Source organism: Pararge aegeria, chromosome 2 (genome assembly GCF_905163445.1).
Source record: "Pararge aegeria chromosome 2, ilParAegt1.1, whole genome shotgun sequence".
Lineage (NCBI taxonomy): Eukaryota > Metazoa > Arthropoda > Insecta > Lepidoptera > Nymphalidae > Pararge > Pararge aegeria.
In genome coordinates, this window is record NC_053181.1 from 5,751,258 (window position 1) to 5,774,974 (window position 23,717).

General features: G+C 36.9%; 2 protein-coding genes across 5 annotated transcripts in view; one reads left to right on the forward strand and one right to left on the reverse strand.

Moving 5' to 3' along the window:
* LOC120632070 (guanine nucleotide exchange factor DBS-like) overlaps positions 1-23,717 on the reverse strand; it is a 151,441-nt gene that overhangs the window by 73,437 nt on the left and 54,287 nt on the right. For all 4 annotated transcript variants that reach the window (XR_005659072.1, XM_039901848.1, XM_039901866.1 and 1 more), the window contains exons 2-11: positions 20,526-20,727; positions 19,494-19,584; positions 18,632-18,862; positions 17,480-17,613; positions 16,978-17,097; positions 15,312-15,432; positions 14,069-14,219; positions 13,609-13,763; positions 12,689-12,859; positions 11,698-11,838 (exon numbers count right to left, since the gene is read on the reverse strand). Coding sequence is in view for 3 of the 4 variants with exons in the window: in XM_039901848.1 (XP_039757782.1) it covers positions 11,698-11,838; positions 12,689-12,859; positions 13,609-13,763; positions 14,069-14,219; positions 15,312-15,432; positions 16,978-17,097; positions 17,480-17,613; positions 18,632-18,862; positions 19,494-19,584; positions 20,526-20,727 (1,517 nt within the window). In the remaining variant the exon portion in view is untranslated. The remainder of the gene's footprint in view (positions 1-11,697; positions 11,839-12,688; positions 12,860-13,608; positions 13,764-14,068; positions 14,220-15,311; positions 15,433-16,977; positions 17,098-17,479; positions 17,614-18,631; positions 18,863-19,493; positions 19,585-20,525; positions 20,728-23,717) is intronic.
* LOC120632100 (E3 ubiquitin-protein ligase CCNB1IP1-like) lies at positions 14,470-15,310 on the forward strand. The gene has a single exon (XM_039901894.1). It carries the CDS (start codon positions 14,492-14,494, stop codon positions 15,269-15,271), a length of 780 nt encoding a protein of 259 aa, XP_039757828.1. The 5' UTR covers positions 14,470-14,491; the 3' UTR covers positions 15,272-15,310.

The following is a 23,717-nucleotide window of genomic DNA, read 5'->3' on the forward strand; positions in this document are numbered from 1 at the left end:
AATGTAAAAACAAACTTCTCACGTTATTATAAATAATGGGCGACATTGAAATTTTGAGGTTGAGAGAGCTTATCAGGTCGTATAAAAACAACAAAAAGTCATAGGTACTAATATTATTAATGCGAAAGTGTGCTTTTTTGTCCTTCATTCATGCCCTATCTAAGCAACCAATGAACAAAATTTTTGGCTCACATATAGTTGAAGAGAGGGCGAGGAATATAGGATAATTTTTATCCCAGCACGGCTAGAATGGGCAGGAGACAATTATCTCCCGGGGAAGGGATAAAAATGTATTTTCTCCCACAGCTTTGTCAACTCTCAGAGCACTGGTGCACAAGTGGAAATAATATCCAAATAATATATGTGTAATAATAAACGGGGGTAAACTTCTCCTATTCCATATTCCCGTGCTTTAGCAGGTGGGCACGTTATATGTATCCCTTGTAAGCAGATATAATCGGGGGATATAATTTTTGTGAAGTTCCTACTGAAAAACAAAGTGTTCCCACGGGATTTGTAAGAAACCCTAAAACACGCGGACGAAGAACGCTGAGAACAGCTGGTACAGCAATAATTCGATTTGATTATATGATTGATTTATAGTGCTTTTTTAAAGAGACAAACAGTCGTGGCTGGTTACCATTTAATTACTGACTAGAAATAATAATGGTAACCATTTAATTACAATCTAGAAATAGGCGACAAGATTCTCTAGAAGGTTCTGCCGATCAAGCACTCTAATGTCCTTCTTGGAGACCTAGAAGAATTAATAGAGGGAGCCGCGTGCACAGTAAATTATGGGTTGTAAATGAGCAATTTTTTCCCTTCCATAAAGTTCCACGCACGCGTCGGATTTCACTTAAGTTAACTAGACTTAAGACTAACATTTTTTTAACCTAAACTTATACATTAGTTTGTATCTGAGAATTGTATCCACTGACTTATCTTATGTGTTCATACTATAGGAGATACTTATGCCCGTTTTCACTAACGACGGTCAAGGCAATGGCTAAGAAAGTAACGCCTGTCCAAGAAGATCCCTCCCTTTTTATTTGTCAAGTGTCAGTTTACGAGTCCCTTAAACTTTCCGATCCGCCGAATCGGTGTCGTAACTTTCGACGGCGTCTAACGTCGTAAGACATCACGTAAGAGTTCGCCAAACGTTTTTTTTGTTAAATCACCTTAAACACTAGGCATCCGTTAAAAACCAATTCCTAGGTTTGTTGAAAACAGGCATTAGTTCTCGTAATCTTAACACTCTCACTGCTCTGCACTCGCTCAAAAGGTTTGCTCGTTTTCACTAAATTAGGCATTGCCTTTATCGAACGCCTAGTGATTTAAGTCTATAAATAAAAAAAAAAAATAACTCTTAGGGGATAAGTATTGGTGATGTTGTGCTTCGGAAACTCCTTAGTTTCGGCATGACCTTGTTTATCGTTAGTGAAAACGGGCATTAGTCCTTCTGCGTCTTCTCACTATGTCCGTATTGTCGTCGAGCTGAATGGCCTCGATGTTTTCATGATGAAGAAGCCTAAAGCCTCATAAGTTTATTTTTTTAATAACTTTCGTCTACGGAGTCCATTCGAAGATAAAGAAATTAACAATTGATACGCAAAAGTATCATCATCACCTCATCACAATCTCTTCTCATTAGTCAAAACTTCTTGGGTAGTAACAAAACTTTGAACTAAACTAAAGTCATAAATACGTGTGTCTTTGTTGATTTGTACATCTAAGATTACTAGAGCACATGTTAGCGTGTTATTTCGCGTAGAGACAGTTTTCGCACCGTTTTTGGCATAACAAATGTTTTCCGAATTTATGCACGGTCCCCATGAGTTAATTTAAAGCGGCATCCTACATGTAAGTAACTGTCTATGTTAAAGTGGATGAAAGATAAGTGATAAGTCTCGTGGTTAAGAGTTGGGCATCCCTTTAAGGGGACGAGTTTTATTCCCGGCACGCACTTCTAGTTACGGTGTTATGTGCGTTTTAAGCAAAAAATATTATTTGCGGAGGTAAACATCTGCGTGAAAACCTGCACGCCAGAGACTCCTGAGAGTTCTCTATTATTTTGTGTGTTACTATTACTGTGCTAATATCAATCTCTCAATCTGGCTCAATCTGGTTACAGCGCCCTCACAGGATTCCATTTCAAATGTAAACATTAGATTGACATTATTTTTGAAAAATATAATAATTATGTAATCTTTATATATATATATATGACATTGCAATGAATGGACTTGTAATTGAATAAATAAATAAATACTACTACCATCCAGAGAGATCAACAAACCTTTTGCCAGCGTGGTGATTATACGCAAACCCTTAGTTAAACAAATTCAATATGTAACAAAACTATCGACATTAAAAATACAGTATCATAAAGCACGAATAACCATCTGCACTTTTATAATGGCCTCTGCGATACAATTATCGAGTATTTGTTTTACGGATTTTATTTATTTTGTAGGAATTAAAAACACCCAGTTCTATCGATTAGCTCGTGTTTTATTGACAACTGTATGAAACATAACTTTACGATCGTGATAATGAAAAAGCTATGAACAAAATAAATGATTCTCCAACTGTTTGGCTTGCGTTAGAATATGAATGATTTATAGCCTGCTATTTGTTATGTATCATTACGGTACAGTCTGTATGGAGATAGTCGATCCGGCAAATTGACCCCAGCTTTATGCATCAACAGGTTACATTATATTCAATTATGGCTGAGTAACGTTATACGTGTAGGCAGTGTGTGTGAATCTGTTGAATTATTGTCGTCGTTATATTACTTGATGACCACTGTGGTGCTGTGGTGATCACTGTATTACCTTTATTTCTCTCCGTATTCATTCTCTTCTATTCTCTTCTCGAGCGGGTGAAGATCATTACCTAAACCCATGTACACCCAACAATAGAATATCATCATAGTAAATAAAAGCTGTATTTGACAGTTTGACAGTTCAAAAATAGGAGTGCTCCGATCGTCAAACTTTACAGGATTACTCGCCAGATCAATCCGGAGATTCCCTAAAAGTTTCATTGAAATCGGTCCAGCCGTTTCGGAGCCTATACATACACACTTTCTCTTTTATATATATATATATATATATATAAGATAGAAGATATAAACAAATACTGAAATTACACAGATAAACACCTAGACATTAAAAAAACATACATGTTCATCACACAATCGTTTTCCAGCTGTGGGAATCGGCTGTCAAAAATACGGAGGTCCCAAGTCCGATTCCCACCTACGCACCATAACATTCGAAGACATCTTGAACCCATGGCAAAGCGGTGCGTTTAGTTTAAAAGTGGCAGTTGTCTGGTTCTCAGCGGGGAAATTTGGGAGTTTATAATTTCTGAATTCTCTCGTCTGATCTGGTGTGTGGCTTCGGCAGTGGCTGGTTACCACCGTGCCGGTGAAGACCCGCTGCTGCAATCGGTTTTTACACTGATCGCAACGGAATGCTAAATTGCATACCAGTAGCTACGTCTTCAGACCCACAGAGTTCCCCGTCGGGAACCAAAACACTAAAACTTTTAAGCCACACGCATCACTGCGCCATGGGTTCAAGAGGTCTTCGAATGTTATGGTGCGTGCCCACTGACCATGTGCCGTGGCGGATATTGCACGATGCGCCTACTATATGATTATTGTTTACACAACGCACTTTCACTGTCCACGCCATAAATAATAAGCTATCCTTATCGAGCAGGCGGGAAACAAGAGTGTTAATCGTCAGTTGGTATTGTTCACTAAATGATACAGGAACTGTGTATTCATGTTAAGTAATGCTTACTACCATCACATTATGCAGTAACATTTTAATATTGTTTACGTTTTGTTTAAGAATAATGTGCTTACTATCTGTTGTCCGGGTTCTTCGTCCGCGTTTACTTATTACGGTTTTTTTCAAATCCCGTGGGAAATGTTACTCTCCGTCCTTTCAGGTAACTTTATGCCAATATCTAGTTAAATGGTTGCTTAGTTAGAGCGTACAGAACGAATAAACAAACAAACACACTTTCGCATTTATAAAGGAAGGAAGTAAGGCTTTTAGGACAAGAAGATTTTAGTTTAAGATATGTCAAAGAAGCTGTCAGTTTAAAATTAAACGGTGGTATGTACGCACCGAAAATAATAGATACCAAATAATGAATATTTTTTTCTTTCTCAACTACTGAGTTTCTTGCCGGCTTTTCTCGGTAGAATCTGCTTTCCGAACCGGTGGTAGAGTCACTACAAACATACATACTTGACGTTTTAAAAGTGCTTATAAAGTAGGCCTACTTGAAATAAATGAATTTGAATTTGATTTTTTTCTAAATGGAATATTATTAAGGTATAGAGTAGGTATGTGAAAAACTAATCTCACAAAATACGAGTCCGATTACAAAAAAATAATGTTAGATAGATCGCACCGCTAATTAAAAAAACTTTAGGTCACCACTGATATGGTTTATATTGCAATCAAAGCGACTTGCTATTTTAGTCTTTCAGACGTTTTCGACCGAATCGATAGAAATCCTTAAAAAAAACTACTCTTTTCCTTGAGGAAAATTTTTCACGTATTCACAAAAATATCGCGTGCCTACTCGGAGGTCTTAGGAATGGGTAAAATGCAGGCAATTCACCTTTGATTGAATTCCACATACGCGCAAAAGTTAAGTTACATAAGCTTCGATCGGATTATACAAGCATAAAGTAACGTGCGATACCATCGGATGTATATGGGAACTAGTTTTACTGGAAATCTTAACAGTCAAGTTTTTCTCTAGGAAACCATTAAGCAAGCATCCGAATACGTAGCTTCAGTACACTAACATGAACCAATAGGAAATGAATTGAAGGAATTGACATAAGCTCCGATTACTCAGGTAGTAAGTAGCAACTTTAACGTTTCCTTACGTTTTTTTTAATATCAGTAAACGTGAAAGCACTCTCGGTTGTGTAATAATGATATGTTGTCTATGGAAACTTTTCCGAACCCACGGAATGAATCAATTTTAATAATGTTTGTTTGTTTAGATATTGGAAGGACCCTTATAATCTTTGGACCTGAAATAAAAGTGTTTAACGATGCAGATGGGGATGGTGATGAGATGTTTTTACTCGCTCTAACATTTGATAGGTGTTGTGAAGTGTGATAAAACACTTCATAACTATTGCGATCATGCCACATTAATTTGTAATGCACTGACAATAACCGAGTTTTTTTTTAATTCTTTAACCCCCGACGCAAAAACGACGGGTGTTATAAGATTGACGTGTGTTGGTGTGTGTGTTGGCCGATTTAGATTTTTTTAGAGGTCCAATATGGCCACAAAATGGCGGAACCTAATGTTTTTTTTAAACTCGCTCAGTATTGGTAACAAATAAAAGGGCATGACTAGTAGAATACTATACAATACTCCATTTAAGAAAAAAGGCAATACTTACCTTGAACATAACATCAAAATTCTCATCAAATGCCAAGGGTGAGCCCTAACCGATTATTAGAAAGCATATTATGAGCGGTCAAGTCACATATCTCATTAACAATTTATGGCATGAAAGTTTGGCATTTGAGGACGTGAACGAAAGTTATCATAAAGATAGATAATCCTAAAGAATAGAAACCTTAAAGATATAAATAAATAAATAAAAACATTACGACAGTAAACTCGTCGTCACCTAGTCCCAAAGTAAGCGTAGCTTATGTTATAAGTACTATAGTAGTTATAAATACTTATAGTATACAGATAAACAACCAGACAGAAAAAAATTAATGTTCATCACAGAAACATTTGTCCAGTTGTAAGAATCGAACCCACGGCCTTGGATAAAGAAAGCAGGGTCACTGCCCACTACGATAGTGGAATATCGAGTATATGCTATTGTATTTCCGGTATAATAACTGTGTTATATTGGTACTAATCATCGTCATCATACCAACCCACTACCGGTCCACTAATGGGCACGGGTCTCCTCCCACAATGAGAAGGGTTTAAGACCATAGTTTACCACGCTGGCCCAGTGCGGATTGGTGGACTCCACACGCCTTTGAGAACATTATGGAGAACTCTCAGACATGCAGCTTGCTAACGTTGTTATCCTTCACAGTTAAAGCATGTTATAATTTAACTGCTTAAAACGCACATAACTCAGTAAAGTTAGAGGTGCATGCTGGGATTAGAACTAGGTCCCCCTTAAGTACCACTACCACTAGGCTATTGGTACTCATAAGATATTATTTCTAACATCGAGGTTACTGTACAGTTGGTGAATTTCTTAATAACATGGTTGCATGAAAGCAACCGGCTCCTCTTTCATCTCACACAAGATGGCAAAATAATTAATATTGTTGTATTGTAAGCAATTCTTCAGTTTATTGCCTGCATCTGTAAGAAAGGATTTAGATATGTAAAATTTTGATACGCATAATTTACAGAAGCTTGATTCTTATTGACAGGCTACCAAAGATGTTTCAAACAAAGTTTCGAAAAAAGAATTCGGAACTTCGAATATTTTTTTTTTCGGCATAATATTCTACCGAAAAAAAAAAATTGTATTACATAATATATTGAGGAAGGTTTGAGGCCATATAATATCTAAAGACATTTAAAAGAACTTTTTTCGAGTATTACGTGCTCTCGGAAGCACGAGGAAAACAAGGCTGAACCAAACAGATGGAAATCGCCTGAATTTTTTTGACGGCCGTCTGGCGCAATGGGCAGCGACCCAGTGTTTCAGTGTCTGGGTGTTTATCTGTGTATTATAAGTATTTATGTGTATTATATTCATCAAAATATTCAACAGCTATCTTAGTACCCATAACACAAGCTACGCTTACTTTGGGGCTAGATGGCGATGTGTGTATTATCGTAGTATATTTATTTATATTTATTTATTTATTTTTGTATGTTAGGAGGCTTTGGCCGTGGCTAGTTACCACCCTACTGACAAAGACGTGCCGCTAAGCGATTTAGTGTACCGATGCGAAGTCGCGTAGGAACCGGATAGGTTTATGACTACCGTACTCCCTAACAGGTTAGCCCGCTGCCATCTTAGACTGCATCATCACTAACCACCGCGTGAGATTGCAGTCAAGGGCTAAATTGTAGTAAAATAAAAAAAAGAAGCAGAGTAACAGTTCGAAGGGCATGAAACACATCCTAAAATGTGTCATTCTTTGTCCATTAACTTGAGCCTTTAATTAGTTCGGTCCGGAATACATGTTGGCAGAAATAAGCGTGGCGAAAGTATCTCTCCGGAGGGGCTCCTCCAAAGAGAGCTCTACTACTTCATTTCAGTCTGAACAGAACAACCTAATACCTAACACAATTTTTGAACCAAAGTGGGAATCGAACTCTGGACCTTTCGCCTGTTATCGTACATGCTAACCACAAGACCAACGGGGTTGCTATCATTATATTATCTCCATTATGATAATTATGCTAGTATTCAAAATGCGTCGGTAAACGCGTCCACTGTAATGATACCTTACTCGACCTCCACGCTTGCTTTCCCGCACTTTCTATAGCGGCGTTGGTTTTTGCATAATTTCGCACTACCTTGGACATGAACTCGCCCCCATTAACCGTAGTGGCAACTGGCACGTAAACTTGGTAACTTGTTTTTCATAATATTTATTTTTAGTATGGCAGTTGTATTTAACTCATATCCCTAATCGGTTTCTACGCGACATCATACAGGAAGGCTAAATTGCTTAGCGGCACGGATTTGTCGGTAGGGTGGTTACTAGCCACGGCCGAAGGCTGCAGACAAAACTGGGGCATCATTATCATCATCAGTTGTCGATTTTCTTAGCGCAGTGGTGAGCGCTGTGGCTTTATAAGTGGTGGGTTACAGGTTCGATTCCGACAGGGGCAATTTGAGAATTCATCATCAGCAGCCTATTAACGTTCCACTGATGTGCACAGGTCTCGTCTCTATTGGTGAGATGGTTAAGAGCATAGATCCTACAGCTCCAACGCGAGTTGGTGGGCTTTACCTAACGGCTATTACCAATATTAAGTGATAATAACCGGGACCGAAGGCTTTACGTGCTCTCCGAGGCAACGGGGATGAGACACCAGTTTAAAAATCCCACGCTTCTTTAATAGAAAAAAATCGAACCCAAGATCTCGTGATAGTTGAACATGTTGACCACCGGACCACCGAAGCAATTATTTATTAATTAGGAATTAATAACAATAGAAATTCAATTGTCTCTGGTCTAGTCTAAAAGATAAGTTGAATAGTAATGCCAAAATTCATTTCACAAAACTGATCACAAAAAAAGCAGAATATTTGCATATATTTTATCTGTAGCTTGAGAAAGTTCGATAACATAGCTCAGTTCCACGCTGTGCTTGAATGGTTGTCGGTGAGGTTTCGGCCGTGGCTTGTTATCAAATATCCCCTAGTGACAAACATTCTTAGTGTAATTCTGGTTTCTAAATAAACGCAGGGTTATTGACTTACAAAATCATATCAGACTTTCATACGCCGCCGTCGATTGATAGAGCACAATCATTATTACGTATGCACTTCTCGTACACCAGTACAGTCCACACTTGGTATGATAATAATAATAATTTGACGTCGGCGTGTAAAGTTGATCGTACACTGCTGCAAGAGTTCGCAAGAAGCCACAAGAACGAAAATTAGATTGGTTGGGTTGGACGTGATCCCAAAATTGAGTCGCGGTTCGAGCCATTATTAGGTAGATACCTACAAGACTTTAGGAATCTTTGGAAGCGGAAATCGAAATTTAAAAAAAAACAAAAAGTCGTATTACGTCCCGGGGCTGTTTTTAAAAGTAGCCTGATTTCAATTTTGTGTAATTTCAAGCATATCCTGTAGTTAATCAACAGACAACTATATAAATCAAATATAAATAAAGATAAAAGGTCGGCAAATGTGGTTTTCTTCATAAGTCGATAGATGATGATATGCTTTTAAAAGGTGAAAGTTTATTTGCGTTTCAGCGCAAGGTTATTAGGTTCTAGTTCGGACCACTATCGACACTAGAATACTAAACGATATGCGTCCAAGATTATCTGCATTTTTTTATCGACTCCTACTTCACTGTGCTTCGTGTTTGTATTACTAAAATAATATTTGTGTCTTTTGCCGTTCCAATAGCTATTGTAGCAATGTGCGATTAACTAAAGAAAGTAGCAGTCAGCACTGATATAATAACCTTTTCCTTTACCAGTGATTAAGGTAGTTAAGTGTTCAGGAAATAAACGTTTTTCTAAATAATATGGTTACTTAAGCTTATTTTGTTGTTTAGATTGATCGAAGAAATAGGAAAATTGTCCGACTTTAGTTCAGATTTTTTTCTTTCAATACAATTAAATTAGCGCCTATGCAACTAAGTCGATCAAAAATAGACTATTTTATTCATTTTTGGCACAGCTTAAGCTAGACTTGCAAGTTGAATATATACCAAAATTCATTTCAGAAAAAAAACTTTTCACAAGAAAAGCAGAATCTTTGCATCTTTTTATCTGTAGTTTGAGAAATTTCGATAACATATCTCAGTTCCACGCTGAGCTTGAATGGTTGTCGGTCGGTCAGCGGAGAGAGATGCACGCCTTGTCTCTTTTGTATCTTATGTTGTTGTTTCTGTTTCTTCCTCAGACTCCGCCATATTTGAAAGAACTTTATACCTTTTTCGGCGCAGATAACTGGAAACTTTGCTGCACCGGCGGCAAACTACAGGTTACATGCAGTCGTCCGAAAAATTATAGTAACTCTTTTACGGTTAATTGTGTCAGACTCTGGAATTCCCTACCTGCTGACATACGTGTGCCTCCTTGCCTCTTTTAAAAAAGTCGTTTGGAAAACTATTTTTTATGTATGAATGAATACACTTTTATTGTACACCACATAAACATAACAAATTAAAAGTAAAAATTTAACAAAAGGTATACAATTTGGCGGCCTTATCGCTACATAGCGATCTCTTCCAGGCAACCAAAGGCGTTAAAAACAGCTCAAGAAGAGAGGTAGGTGGTGCATTAAACTGTACTGTGTTGCAAATAAACATGCATAAACCTATATATACAAATATAATATGTACATATAACAAACTTACAATAAAATATATAGATAGTGATAATAATTAATATATACCTATATAATTAATATCAATAATAAATAAATATATACAATATTGTCAAACAACAAATAAAACAGAAGGGAATAGGCAAGTTAAAGATCCGCAGATGCAGAAAAAAATGATCTTTGTGTATGTATGTAGCATTATAGTTCGTAGTTTATTATTATTATATGTATGAACAATATGTAATATATATAATAATTATATGTTAAGTATTAGAATTTATAACATGTAGTATATTTTGCAAACTTTTTTTATTAGTTACAAATTTTTTATTGCCGCACCAATATTTCCTTATTAGAACGCGTTTGGAACCCCCGTAGCTTTAGTTTTAAGTTTACGAATGTGGTTATCGCCATCATCTCACTACCGTGTAATTCTTGTGTACGCATCAAAAGTGCCACCTGGCCCACTTGAATAAAGATATTTTTGACTTTGACTTTGACTTTGAACTACTTTCGCCAAAGGTAGAGAGATAGCTTTAGCGATATGACCGCTTTTGCACACTAGTTTTTTTAATTTTATCTATTGTGTTTCCTTTTGTATTTTGTTTTTTTTCATCAGTATCATCGACGACCGATAGACGTCGACTGCTGGGTATAGGTTTTTTGTAGGGAGTTCCATAGAATTTAATAAAACTATATTCAGGCACACTCCGACGAAAATCAACAATAGGTTACGTCACACGTGTTAATAATTTAACACACACATTAATTTTATCCAGTTTAATTATACACTAATAATAATAAATAATAATAATAAATAAATAAATAAATAAATATACTACGACAATACACACATCGCCTTCTAGCCCCAAAGTAAGCGTAGCTTGTGTTATGGGTACTAAGATGACTGATGAATAGTTTTATGAATAATATACATAAATACTTAAAATATACGTATAAATACCCAGACAATGAAAAACATTCATGCTCATCACAATGAACAATAGAAATTGTATTGTTAATAAATGGCGGCCGATCTCATTTGCAGATATATCTCTATTTTACCCAAATAAGTTTGAATTCGCAATGATTAAAGTATTATTTGAATATGTATTATTGTATTAAAAAACAGGAGGAGTATAGCAAATTAAGCTTAATTTCCATAATATATCATGGATTTCCGCAAAGTAACGCCTGCTTCTATCCAATATTTCTCATTAGTTATTGTTTGTTAAAACCCCCAATGCAACGAGAAATTTTACATAAATAGATATCGTAAGCTCCCTGGTGTTATAAATTTGATGTGTCTATGTGTGTGTGTCCGTCAGTCGCATCGTATTTCCCGAACGGATGAACCGACTTTGATGGTGGTTTTTTGTATGAAAGGTGAATTAATCGAGTGTTCTTAGATATGTTTGAAGAAAATTGTTCCAAGATGGCTGCCACCACAAAATGGCGGATATTTTTACACAGCTCTCCCAATTTGGGTATCAAATTAAAGAGCTAGAATACCATACACAATGACCAATTTTAAATCCAAGATGGCCGCCTGCATAAAATGACGACATATATATTTCGAAATCTATCATTTAATGGCATGGCGTAAATATACTAGCACTAACCTTGTTGTTGTTTATGATAGGCAGAGCGGCGCTGTGTGGAGGTACTGACTGCACTGGGCGGGCGGGTTTTGCCGCTGCGCGAACTAGAGACGCTCGCTTCACCGACACCATGAGCCAAACGTCCTCTACTCGTTGGCACACCTGGACAACCACACTAATATTATAATGCTACCCTAGCTATAAGATACCCGATGTATGTTACTACTCTGCAAAACGAAATGTATTTGTTTTAATGGTATAATCCTATCTATATGCTATTGCCTTTCAAATAAACCCGTCTGGTGCACATCAGTTGGACCAGTTGGGATGGTTTCAAAGCCTTTAGAGGATATAAGTAGAACTTTTAGTGTTTTATAAATAAAAATAAAAATAAATGGTGCAGTCTTGGACACCCACGTTTGTAGATTATTCAAAAATTCTTTCAAAACTTATCATGTAAACGTAAAATTGGTGCATTATTGAAGTTGTAAAAAGTAGACTATTCAACTCATGGATAATATTGGATGCCCTTCAACCGTTTACACTTAGGATTTATATTGGCGCCCTTGACGAAGTCATACCATTACCTCCATGTTGAACTATCGCCGGTTTTGTGTTAGACAGCCTGCTAATTGCGCTAGGTTATTTGGTTAAATGTTTATATTTCGTGGCCGCGGGTAGAGTGAAGTTTTTACATACTAATAATATAAATCCGAGCTCACATTGTGTTTGTTTGTTTGCCCCACCGTCACTAAGCAACCAAACAACTAGATTTTTGGCATAGAGTTACTTCAAAATACGAAAGTATCATAGGCTACATTTAGAAGAGTGAAAAGGCATTTTGTATGCAAGCGCGCTGCAACTTAGACCGAATCATTACTTTAGATCAGGCATGATAGTTGTCAAGCGCACAAAAAAAATAAATATATATATATACCAGGAAAACAAACATTACAAATGCGTACGAAGTTCGCGGGCAACAGCTAGTTTATATATAATCTTATTCCAATACCTGTGTGACTAGTGCTCTGGTTTCCTGAGTAGCAGACTGCATGAGCATATCACGGAACTGCTCCGGAGCCGTAAGTCCGAAGCTCTTAGCATCTTCTAGCAGCTTGTCAACGGCTAAGAGACCACCTTCTCCCGCTAAGATCTCAACGCCTGTCGCACACCAGTCGTTTGCCTGTTTTTAAAAGCAAATTAACTTACGGTGTATTTAACCTTATCTTACTAATAAACGTAGCTCACAGTCGGAATACTTGCAGTGTTTTGTCACACTGCAACAGACAGAATTTTTAAAATATAACAGCGCGAGAAAACTATTCCGACGTTATGACGGGCTTTATTATTATTATTATTATTAAAACCCATATTGCGCTTAAACACATTATTTAAATCGAGCCTATTTTAACCCAAGTTATTTGCCTTTGTTGCTTGGAAGCAGGCTGCGTCGTTTTCACCTGACGCAAGATGCAAAAAAAAAAACGTAAAATGTTATTGGGAAAGAGCAACTGCGGAGTTCTTTGCCAGCTTCTTCTCGGTTGAATATTCCGAACCGAAAACTATAACTACAGACTTGACGTTAAAATAACAAGCATACTTAAAAAAAGTGAATTTTGGATACAAATTAAACACTAAACTTAATTTTAACCACAGTATCAAGTTCGGGCAACCTCAGATGAAAATTCAAGTGAGTTCAGGTCTTTAACATAGTAACAATATCTCGTTTACAAACAGTACTAGATAGGTAAATAAATAAATAGGTACCTTCTTGTCTTTCGCTCTTTATTAATTCAAACAAAATCAATTCGCAATTCAAAAAAGTTTATTTTTCTTACTATACTAATTATTATTTTAACCCTAAAAAAATAAAAAAGCTTGACGTGGATGAAATCTAATTTTGAAATTTTAAATAAAGGAAATTGTGTATACCTTATCTATCCTATCCATTAATTCTCTGGCTTTGGTCAGTAGCAAATTTCGCTTTTGTATTTTATCTATAAGTAAGGAACTCGTTCGTCTCAATTCTTCGCATTTTGATTCTATATGGTCAACGGAACTCAACGGATCTTTCATTAATATCTCGCCTGAAAATAAATAAAAGGTTACGGTTATATTATGGTATAAAAAGATGGCGGACAAAAGGAAGCCAGTCTGGACATTTAAATTTAAATACTCTTTGAAATCCCATCACAGTAAAAAAAACTTTACAATAATTATTATGTAAAAAAAATTATGTGCTAAAGTTATAACTTAAACTTATAATTAAGAGCTAAAAGGAATTCATTGTATAAAAGACCGAACTTTAATTTAAAAATCTTAAATGCATGCAAAAAAAAAAAACTGGCGAAGGTATGACATTATTCAGCCAAGACGTAATTTTGGTTTTTACCTTCGTCTATAACTGATGAAGCAGAGTTGAGATCACAGTTGCACAGTTTTTCAAAGTCGTTGGCTTCATCAATAAGGCTTTCAACCCTGTTTGCTGTTTCACCGACTTCCGTCATATCACATGCTGTTTTTAGATGACCATCTAAAGTAGCCTATCAAACAAAATTATAATTTATAATTGTATAATAATATATAGAATCACCTCATCAACATCATTTTATTTATTTTTAAATAATTAAATTAATATTAAAATAAAAAATAGCATTTATTTAATTTTACCATAAAACCTCTATTTCCGATCTCTTTTAAAAAAAAGTCTAGATAAAAAAGTCAAATATTTTGACATATAAGTTGTTGATGTAAACTTAGTATGAAATTATTAAATTGTGTCTAAGTTTGACGAAACCGTTAATTTTTATGTAAAATGGTTTTAGATATGATATGTAACTTTCGTAAATGCAGAAAATCCTTATCCAGCAACGCATGGGTCACTACTTGTTCACATGCCTTTTGCGTCGAACACGGTCAAAGGGAATTCAAGAGGAACTCAGAAAATTCTCTGACATGTCCCGCGTGTGGGAGTGAACTGCGTGATAAATTCGACGTAATCCAAGCGGATCTTAAACCAAGTGAAACATTTAAATCAATTGTATTAGCGGGTTTGAAGCCCGATGCTATCATGGACGTAGCAATGCGAGCGATATCTTTTTGGTCATATCAAGTTGAACAGGAGACCTTATATCAAGAGGGTCTTGCGAAGCACGCAAAGGAAAAACTCAATTGCTTGGAAGAGGTAAACAATCTGAATATACAAAAGCTAAAAGCAGAATTAGAAACGAGCAAACGTAAAATTGCATCCTTACAAGCTGATTTTAACAGGAAAAGGAAACACGCAGAAGAACTCACTGCACGTTTGGAAGAGAAAACGAGACAAATACAGAAGTTAACTTTTCAAGTAGATGCACAGAAAAGAAAAGATTTTCGTTTACCGAATTTCGAAGAAAAAAACGATCTCGATAATCAAGAGAAATGTTTGAATATCACAGATTTGGTAGGTAAACGAGCAGCATCAGAAGCCTTTGTGTTTAAACCTATGAGGGAAAATGAGAACTCGCACCGAATATGTTCACCGAAGACCCCTCTTTTCGACTTTCGACACAAAAGTAAACGGCCAGGCTTTCAGTTCAGGCCCTTTCAATCTTAATATCATAATATAAGCATGCAAGTTATATAATTAAGCGTACCTGCATTTGTTTAAAGTTTAATAAAAATGTTCTAAATTTCAACCAATGATTTAATTTCATTGAATGTTTCTGCCAAAAATTGTCGAATTGTTTTTCAGTCTCATCTAATTGTACAAGTAACCTGCAAAAACAAAATTGTTTTAGTTAATTATATAATTTTTGTACAGCTGACAAAACTCAACTTCTACTTTATGTCCTGCAGGTTCGGCTCTTCTATTAAATAGGAGTTAAAACGCTTCAATGTAGATTAGCTGGATAATATGAACACGAGTCTGTGTCCCAGGCACAAGGCCCTAACTTAAGAGATAGGGACATAGAGTTTAGACCTACAACGCTACTTTAGACCTATCACGTTTCGCCACACGAGGTGTCGGTCTTAGGTAACGTGCTTAAACTCTTAGGTGTTAGCCACGCGCTGACATGCTACAACGTTTTGTCATACAAAATATGAAAATAAGACATAATTTATCCATGGCTTGCTCCCAAATTTACGATTATAGGGACATTTACGACATAGTCAACCTATTATTAGCCCACTACGGGGCACGGGTCTTCTGCCAGAACAAGCAGGGTTTCAGACAAACGCTAGGCTTCACACGAGAACATTATGGAGAACTCTCTGCAGGGCTAGCACAGCCAGGAGATTGTATCCCCTAGCAACGGATGTAATTAACGTGTCCCGCTAAAGCACGGGAACGTGGAATGGGAGAAGTTTACCCCCGTTTATTATTACACATACTAATTCCACTTGTGCGCCAGTGCTCTGTGAATTGATAAAGCTGTGGGAGAAGATAAATTTTTAACCTTTCTTCGGGTATATAATTGTCTCTTGCCCATGCTAGCCATGCAGGTACGCATATGTCATAAGATATTTTCATTCTCCGCTAACGCTAGTGACATTGGCACGCATAACTCTGATAAGTGTGAGGCGTGGGCCAGGGTTTACACGGTACTCCCGCAAGTAAAGCCGACGTCTTTACTTCTAGGCTATTAACGCTTTCTTTCACATACAATCAATTAAATCGAAGTTCGAAGATTAAATTTAGTATTGATAAATGTTTCCCATTTTTTCTTGTTTTTATGTAGCGTACCCAGCCAGCTTCGCCGGGCTAGATTTTGCTTTATTTTATATAAACAATAAACTTACATAATTAAATTTTTAATTTAAGTCTCATAATATATTATATCATTTATTTCTCTCCGTATTCATACTCTTCTATACTCTTCTCGAGCGGGTGAAGATCATTATCTACACCCATGTACACCCGACAATAGAATATCATCTATATATATAGTAAATAAAAGCTGTATTTGACAGTTTGACAGTTCAAAAATAGGAGTGCTCCGATCGTCACCAAACTTTACAGGATTACTCGCCAGGTCAATCCGGAGATTCCCTGAAAGTTTCATTGAAACCGGTCCAGCCGTTTCGGAGCCAATACGGAACATACCCACACACTTTCTCTTTTATATATATAGATAGCTCTTATCACTAACTTGTAGTTCATGAACGAAAAAAAAACCGAGGATAGTGAAGATTGTGGATTAAATAGTTTTTTGAGTTCTCATGAGAATAGTCGAGACTGACGAATCCAAAAAATCGCGCAGTGCGCATAGTATCTAAGTTGTTATTTAGATAGGAAGGTATTAAATAAATAACTATTACCTTTCAACAGCAGCAACATGACTAATAATATTATAAGTAAGATTTGGTTTGCGCACTTGCGACAGCAACTCCTCGCCCTGACTTGTCGCTGACGATAGTTCGGTTTTTAAAGCTTTATATCTGGAAATAACAAAAATCTCTGCTGCAGTTTAAATTTTCAATGGTCAAGTCAAGCGTCAGTCCAGCAGTCACTTAAAGCTCAGTAACTTAAGTTTTTCATTATGGTAATTGACACAAATATTATATAAGTAATGAAAAATAAATAGGTACATTTATCGACTTAATAATTTAGTACCTAATTTACTTTTATTGACATTTGGTTGAAGTAGCCGACGCCCGCCTGTCGGCATGAGCCGGCACGGCGGACGTGTTCAAACTATATTTAAGTAGATATGGATTTTTGTAAAAATATAACAGTTACAATGTAAAGATTCATTTTGTTGTCGGGGTTTAGGTTCAGCAAGTAAACCTTTATGGTCATTATAAAGATTTAATATGTTACCTAGATTCTTGTGTTTCTAATAATTCTTTGGTTTGTGTGGGATCGTTGCCCATATCGCAGTCAACTATTTCTCGCATAAAGTCGTCCAGCTTCCCCGATATCTCCTTCATTAGCGTTGAGAACTTCTCCAGGGCCTGAAAGTAATTGTTTTATGCTTTAACGTTTATCTAAACAATTTTTTTGGGAATATTTGTTCAGCTTTCTCAGCGTTTCGTGTGGCGATCAGCACACCACGAAATTTCATTTTTTATCCACATTAGTGGTTCAGAGCGCAAGGGTGATAAACATCATAGAAAGGCGAAAAGCGTTGGAAGGTCTTAACCTAACCTTCCTCCCAGCAATCTTAATAATATTCATCATCATATCAAAGTCAAAAATATGTTTATTCAAGTAGGCCCATAGGTGGCACTTTTGATGCGTACATAAGAATTACACGTTAGTGACATGATGGCGATAACCACATTCGTAAACTTAAAACTAAAGCTACGAGGGTTCCAAACGCGTCCTGGTCTAAGAAGAAGCCCACAACAAACTTAGCCGGGTGTTTTTTTTTGTTATCACCATCTCACAATGTCATTTTAAATTATTAGAAGATCAACCTGGTTAGAGCAATAATTTACACCAACCCATTAACAGCCTACTACAGGGCTCGACTATGCACCCACAATGGGAAGGGGCTAAGGCCGTAGTCCACCATGCTGGCCCAGTACGGATTGGTGGACTTCACACGCCTTTGAGAACGTTATGGAGCTTGTGTATGTTATGGATGTTGTGTAAAAAAATTCTAGTGTTTTTATTTTGATTTATTTTATATCAGGTTACAAAAACGCACACTTACGTTACATAAATCCTACTTAGTCGATAGCCTTGCGAATTTGTCTAAGGTAACTTAGGTATGATTATCTTAGGTACTATTTACAAGCTCCCTATAGGAAAGAAGTTTCGTTAGCATCCGATTGCGATAGCGATCATTGTTTATTTGAATGGGTTGTCCTTTTGATCCATTGTTTTATGGGAATTTAATGTATGACTCTAACACTAACCATCATATTTTATACTATACCCTAACTTTAGCCACGTTCCTCTAACACAGATAATCAAAATCGACATAGATATATTAAAATCTCATTGCGGAATATTTTCACAACTTACTATTCGCTGCTGTATCCACTCCGAATGCGAATACTGCAGTTCACCGCCCAAGTCCGGCGTCAACTGCGAGCGGTCAAAGTGCTCATACAGTTCCTCCACACACGAGCAAACGAGCACCCTGAACCGGAACTCCTCCTTGAAAAGCTTGCTGCTAACTTCAGATAGCGCTTTCTGGAGAAAGCTCGCCGGCCGCAAAACGTATACCGCGTGGATCATGCCCGGAAAAAACTCCTGGAAAATAAATCTTCTTTCATTAAAACCAGGCTTTAAAAGTAATTACAAAGTTCATAAAAAACCTTGATGACGGGCGGTATAAAACCAAAAAAAGGCGTCAAAATACGTGGACACAGAAAATTGGTATCAACCAGGAAGTTAGCAAACGAAGTTTTTCAGACACGTCAGAGTGGTGACTAGGTGGCACTTTTGTTGTGTAAATTACATACTAAATATGATGGCGATAACTACATTCGTAAACTTAAAACTAAAGTTACGAGCCCTGACCTAAGAAGAAGCCCACAACAAACTTAGCCCGTGCCACGGCGATCGAATTTTATTAACTATAAACGTTTAGCCCACGAACATCTATAGAAGCAGGATAGGCCTCGCACATTATCCATCTCTCATAATATGAGCTGAGGTTAGGTGTGACAAAATGGGGAATTATTAGAAATTAACCTTATGTGCCTGTTACACCTACATCCCCGGACAAGCTCTGACACAAAAAGCTAAGTATACTACTAAAAAATTATCAACATTATCTCACTATAATGTTGTATCTCTCAAAATGTAAAAAATTGTGACATGTGATACATTAACTTTTTGTTTAATTTTATTGTATATACAGTTCCTATAGCTCACTCACCGATATTCTAAGAAGCACAGCTTTAACAGAATTCCATCTATCTTTTCTCCGATCGATTATTATGTGAAAGCCCATCTCAGCTTCTAATAGTCTGAAAGAAAAAATATGAGTTCAATACCGTATGATATGTAGTCTGTATAAAGTACAGTAGGAACTTATTGTATGTAGATCTAACGCCGCCTCTGTAATCTGTTTATTCCACGTAACGGTCTTTCACACCCGCGTGCTAGTTACGTCTATTATGATTGATGCAATTCTGATAGTTTTCCCATTCGTGCGAATTGTTGAACATATAAGCAAAGTTTAACCACCATTTAGCTATTGTATAGCAACAATCATTGATGGTTTCTATTAGTTGCGGTCCGATAAACTCGAGACGAATCGCAACTCACTTAGTTTTATTAGTTGCCATGATTTCACTTGGTATTTCTTTTTAATTAGCTCCAACATCCTACTGGAAAACAAACTACTTTCTTGAGGAAGTTTTATACTTTTTTTTTTTTATTTGATTAAACGTTTCTGGCTTAAGAAGAGTTAGACATTACAATAATTCTCAATAATAAGTTGCATAAAACATTAAAAGAATTTATGAAACAAACAAGAATAACTTAGGCACCATTCTTGCTTTCTAAAGTTTGAGGATTCAGATCAGCAGCAGAATTCTTGAGGAAGTCTATTTAACATAACGCTACGACCTTAAGGAGCAGAGCAAGCGAAATAATAGCGCCGGTGGCCGATGCGTGCCGGAGGGTCAGAGTACATTGCATAGAATTATACTTGCCTGACTAGTGGTTGCCCGCGTTCTCCGTAAGAGTTTATTATGGTTTCTTACAGATCCCCTGGGGATCGTTTGTATAGGTGGATCAAAAAGTAGCCCACGTTACTCACCGTTCGTATGCCCAAAAACAAGTTGATTGCTTGCTTATTTAGTGCGTAAAGCAAGGACAAACAAACACTCTTTGACATACATAATAATATAGATCGTTGATAATAACAGTTGCTTAAACATTGGTACGAAGGGTAGGTACTTACGAGGGCACAGAAGTGAGGTAGAGAAGCAGGCGGCGGTATTCGGCGGCGGTGACCATATGGAAGTTGTTGTTGTCCGGGAAGGTGACCAGCGGGCGGTGGTCACGCGCCAACCCGCCGGTCGCCAGCACGTACTGTGGCAGCAGCAGTTCGCCGACACTGCGTCCCTCCTCGCCATCGCTGCCGCAGCCATCGCATTCTGCTTCTGGAATAGATAATACAGAGTGTTAATACGGGTTCATTCTTCGTTTGTAGTTATTGCAACGTTTTAGTCTTTGACTGCCATCTCAACTGGCAAGCATGAGCAGGAGAAAAAAGGGCACGGGTCTCCTCCCATACTTCGAAGGGGTTCTGGTTCAAGCTATTTATTGTTCCACAAAGGAATTTCCACTTAAATGGAACTTACAGGCTAATTTACAAAAAGAGGGTAATTATATAAAATTGCATCTTCGAACGCACAATAAATAAATTGTAAATTGTAAGTGCGTTGTAATAAATTGTAAAAGTAAATGGTAAGATGGTTTTGAAGCACCATCGCATCAAAATCATATAAGGTTAAGGCCGTAGTCCTCCACTATGGCCCAGTGTGGATGATTGGGCTCGACACACCTTTGAGTACATTATCGAGAACTCTCAGGCGTATCTTATTTGGATATTATTTGTGCAACAATGCGCACAAGAGAAGATACATTTTTATCCTTTCCACGGAGAGGAAGCGGTGATGGGTCAGTGGGTAAAAGCTCGACTTCACTTTCGGATGGCCGAGTTCGAATCCCAGCACGCATCTCTAACTATTCTAGTTTATGTGCGTTTTATGTAATTAAAATATCACTTGCTTCAACGGTGAAGGAAAATATCGTCAGGAAACCTGCATGCCAGATAATTCTGCATCTGCATTCTCAAAAGGCATGTGAAATCCACCAACTCGGATTTTTTTCAAACGTTAAAATACTTATCATTAAATCTTATATGAAACGAAAATAAACTAATTAAGTACAGAATTATCGCTTTATTTGAGGTATATGTAGATAAGACTCCACTTGAATATATTCGGCCATAAACGCCTTGTTGAACAAATTCAATCAGTATGCGACGTTGCGTCTCAAAACTTCCTGAAGTTCTAACGAACGAAATGCGAAAACGGAACTCTATATGATTTCATGAAATATACCAAAGGCTGGCCGTCAACGATTTCTATGCTATTTCTAATGCTTGCTGCACATTTACATTAAATAGATACGACTCCCCAATTTACAAGCTATATATTAATCTCCATGTAGGGCTGCCTGGAGACAGAAATTCTAATTTGTAATTATTCTCATGTAAGTTTTTTGATTTCGTTTTTAATTATTCTGTTATATATAATAGTGTAGATGGGTCTTAGTTCCCAAATAAAGAATTATTATTATATTAACCAAGCCTACCTTTAACAGCCTTTTTTTTGTTTACGGTTGGGAAATCTCCTGGAAGCAAGATACCTTCTTTTAAGATGCTTATTGGGGTGAAATCAGGTTATATGGGATTCCTTCAAACTAAAACACCCCCGGTGGCCGCTCCTAATACAATTTAGAGGCTCCGGGTTCTCCTGAAATTACCGGCTGCCTCCATTTTGCCTTGTCGCGGGGAAAATTGTCTACATGTAAGGTACGGCAGCCTGAGCCACATTAAGCCAACGTCTTCCCGGGGCCACATGTGAGAAGCCAGAACCCCCACTCTGGCCATCCGTGGCACCGAAGTCCCTTTATCCGGGAGGAGTAGATAATAAAGATGCTTGCTATCGCGATAGCAATAAATTCGTAGTGATTTCGCTTGCATTTGCATCCTTACCTATAACAAGCGTTCACAAAAAACAAGTTGCGATCTGTACCGGTAAACTCGATATCAAGCGGCTATAAGCTGTAGGTAAGATATGCGGCTAGCCTAAAGCTAATGTTATTTCGATTCCATTCCAAATAACTCATACGCGACGACCGAGCTCATTCAGTCGTGTTTGGGTAAATATATTTTGTACGTACTTCGACTCGAATTCGGTAAGGACTTCAGAATAGTCTCATGAAATCTTACGTTTTGAAATTGGAATGAAAATTATTTAAAATTAAATCGATATTAATATTATGAACGAGCAGAAGTGTATCTGTTTGCTTATTACTTTACTACCGAAGTTTGGCTTCTCAGGGCCTTTTTTTGAAGGATTTCAAAAACTAAGTTTTAATGTTTATTTCCGGCTACAAAAGCTTGCATTCTGGTGACTGACATAGGATACATTCACCCCGGGAGACCATACTATCTAGGGATAGCTGGAAAAGATATTCACATTTATGGTACATAAATAATAAATAAATTAATAATGTTACAAGATTTTAAATCGAAAACTTGTTTAGTCGTGTCAAGCACTTTTTGGATGAACAAAAACATAGAACTCGCGTCATCGTCACCGCACGCTTCCCATGAGCTATGCTATGTATACAGTGTATATATATATATATATATATATATATATATATATATATATATATACATCAATTTAGTTTTCACTATAACCGATGTGAACGCGGCCCAAATAAAAATTATTAAAGTAATATATCGCCTAATTGGGTCAACAGTGCTTGGTTCGAGAGATTCGTTTAATAAAGGTTAAATGTAATTAGTATGCACGTGTGCCGAGTCCACCTGAAGCTGGAAAGTTGATTGAAATTCAAACGAGAGAGAAAGCTGCCGTTTGTGAGGTTAAAGAGTCAAGAGAGGTTATAACGAACACAAATGTTATTAACACTCAGCTAAGTTATTAAGATCTATGAGAATGAATGAATGAATACAATATGCAGGAAATAGAAAAGCAGTAATAGCTACATAGCAAGCTCTTCCAGGCCACCAATAATGGCGTAAAAGACAAAGCGTCAGGAAATTCGCCTACCCTTTTTTTATTTTGAAAATATTTGTGGCACTTCTTTCACTGCAGACTTATTCAGATTCATCAGCTTTTTATTACATATGAGTAAGTTACTATACATTTCGTTATTTTGTTTCAGCTTATTGTTTATAATATTCGTCACCGCCTCTTTAACAGAAAAACATAAAAATCCGTCAAAGAGGCCTATTATCCCTTTTGAGGTCCCTTCTCTTCCGTTACTTCGCGCCATGTTAAAGATGGAGCTACCAACTCTATTGTCGGTAATATGGAACATATCATTAATG

What these genes read in the sequence shown, in the direction of transcription:
- LOC120632100 (XM_039901894.1), top strand. Translation starts at nt 14,492, where the DNA reads ATGGTTTTAGATATGATATGTAACTTTCGTAAATGCAGAAAATCCTTA.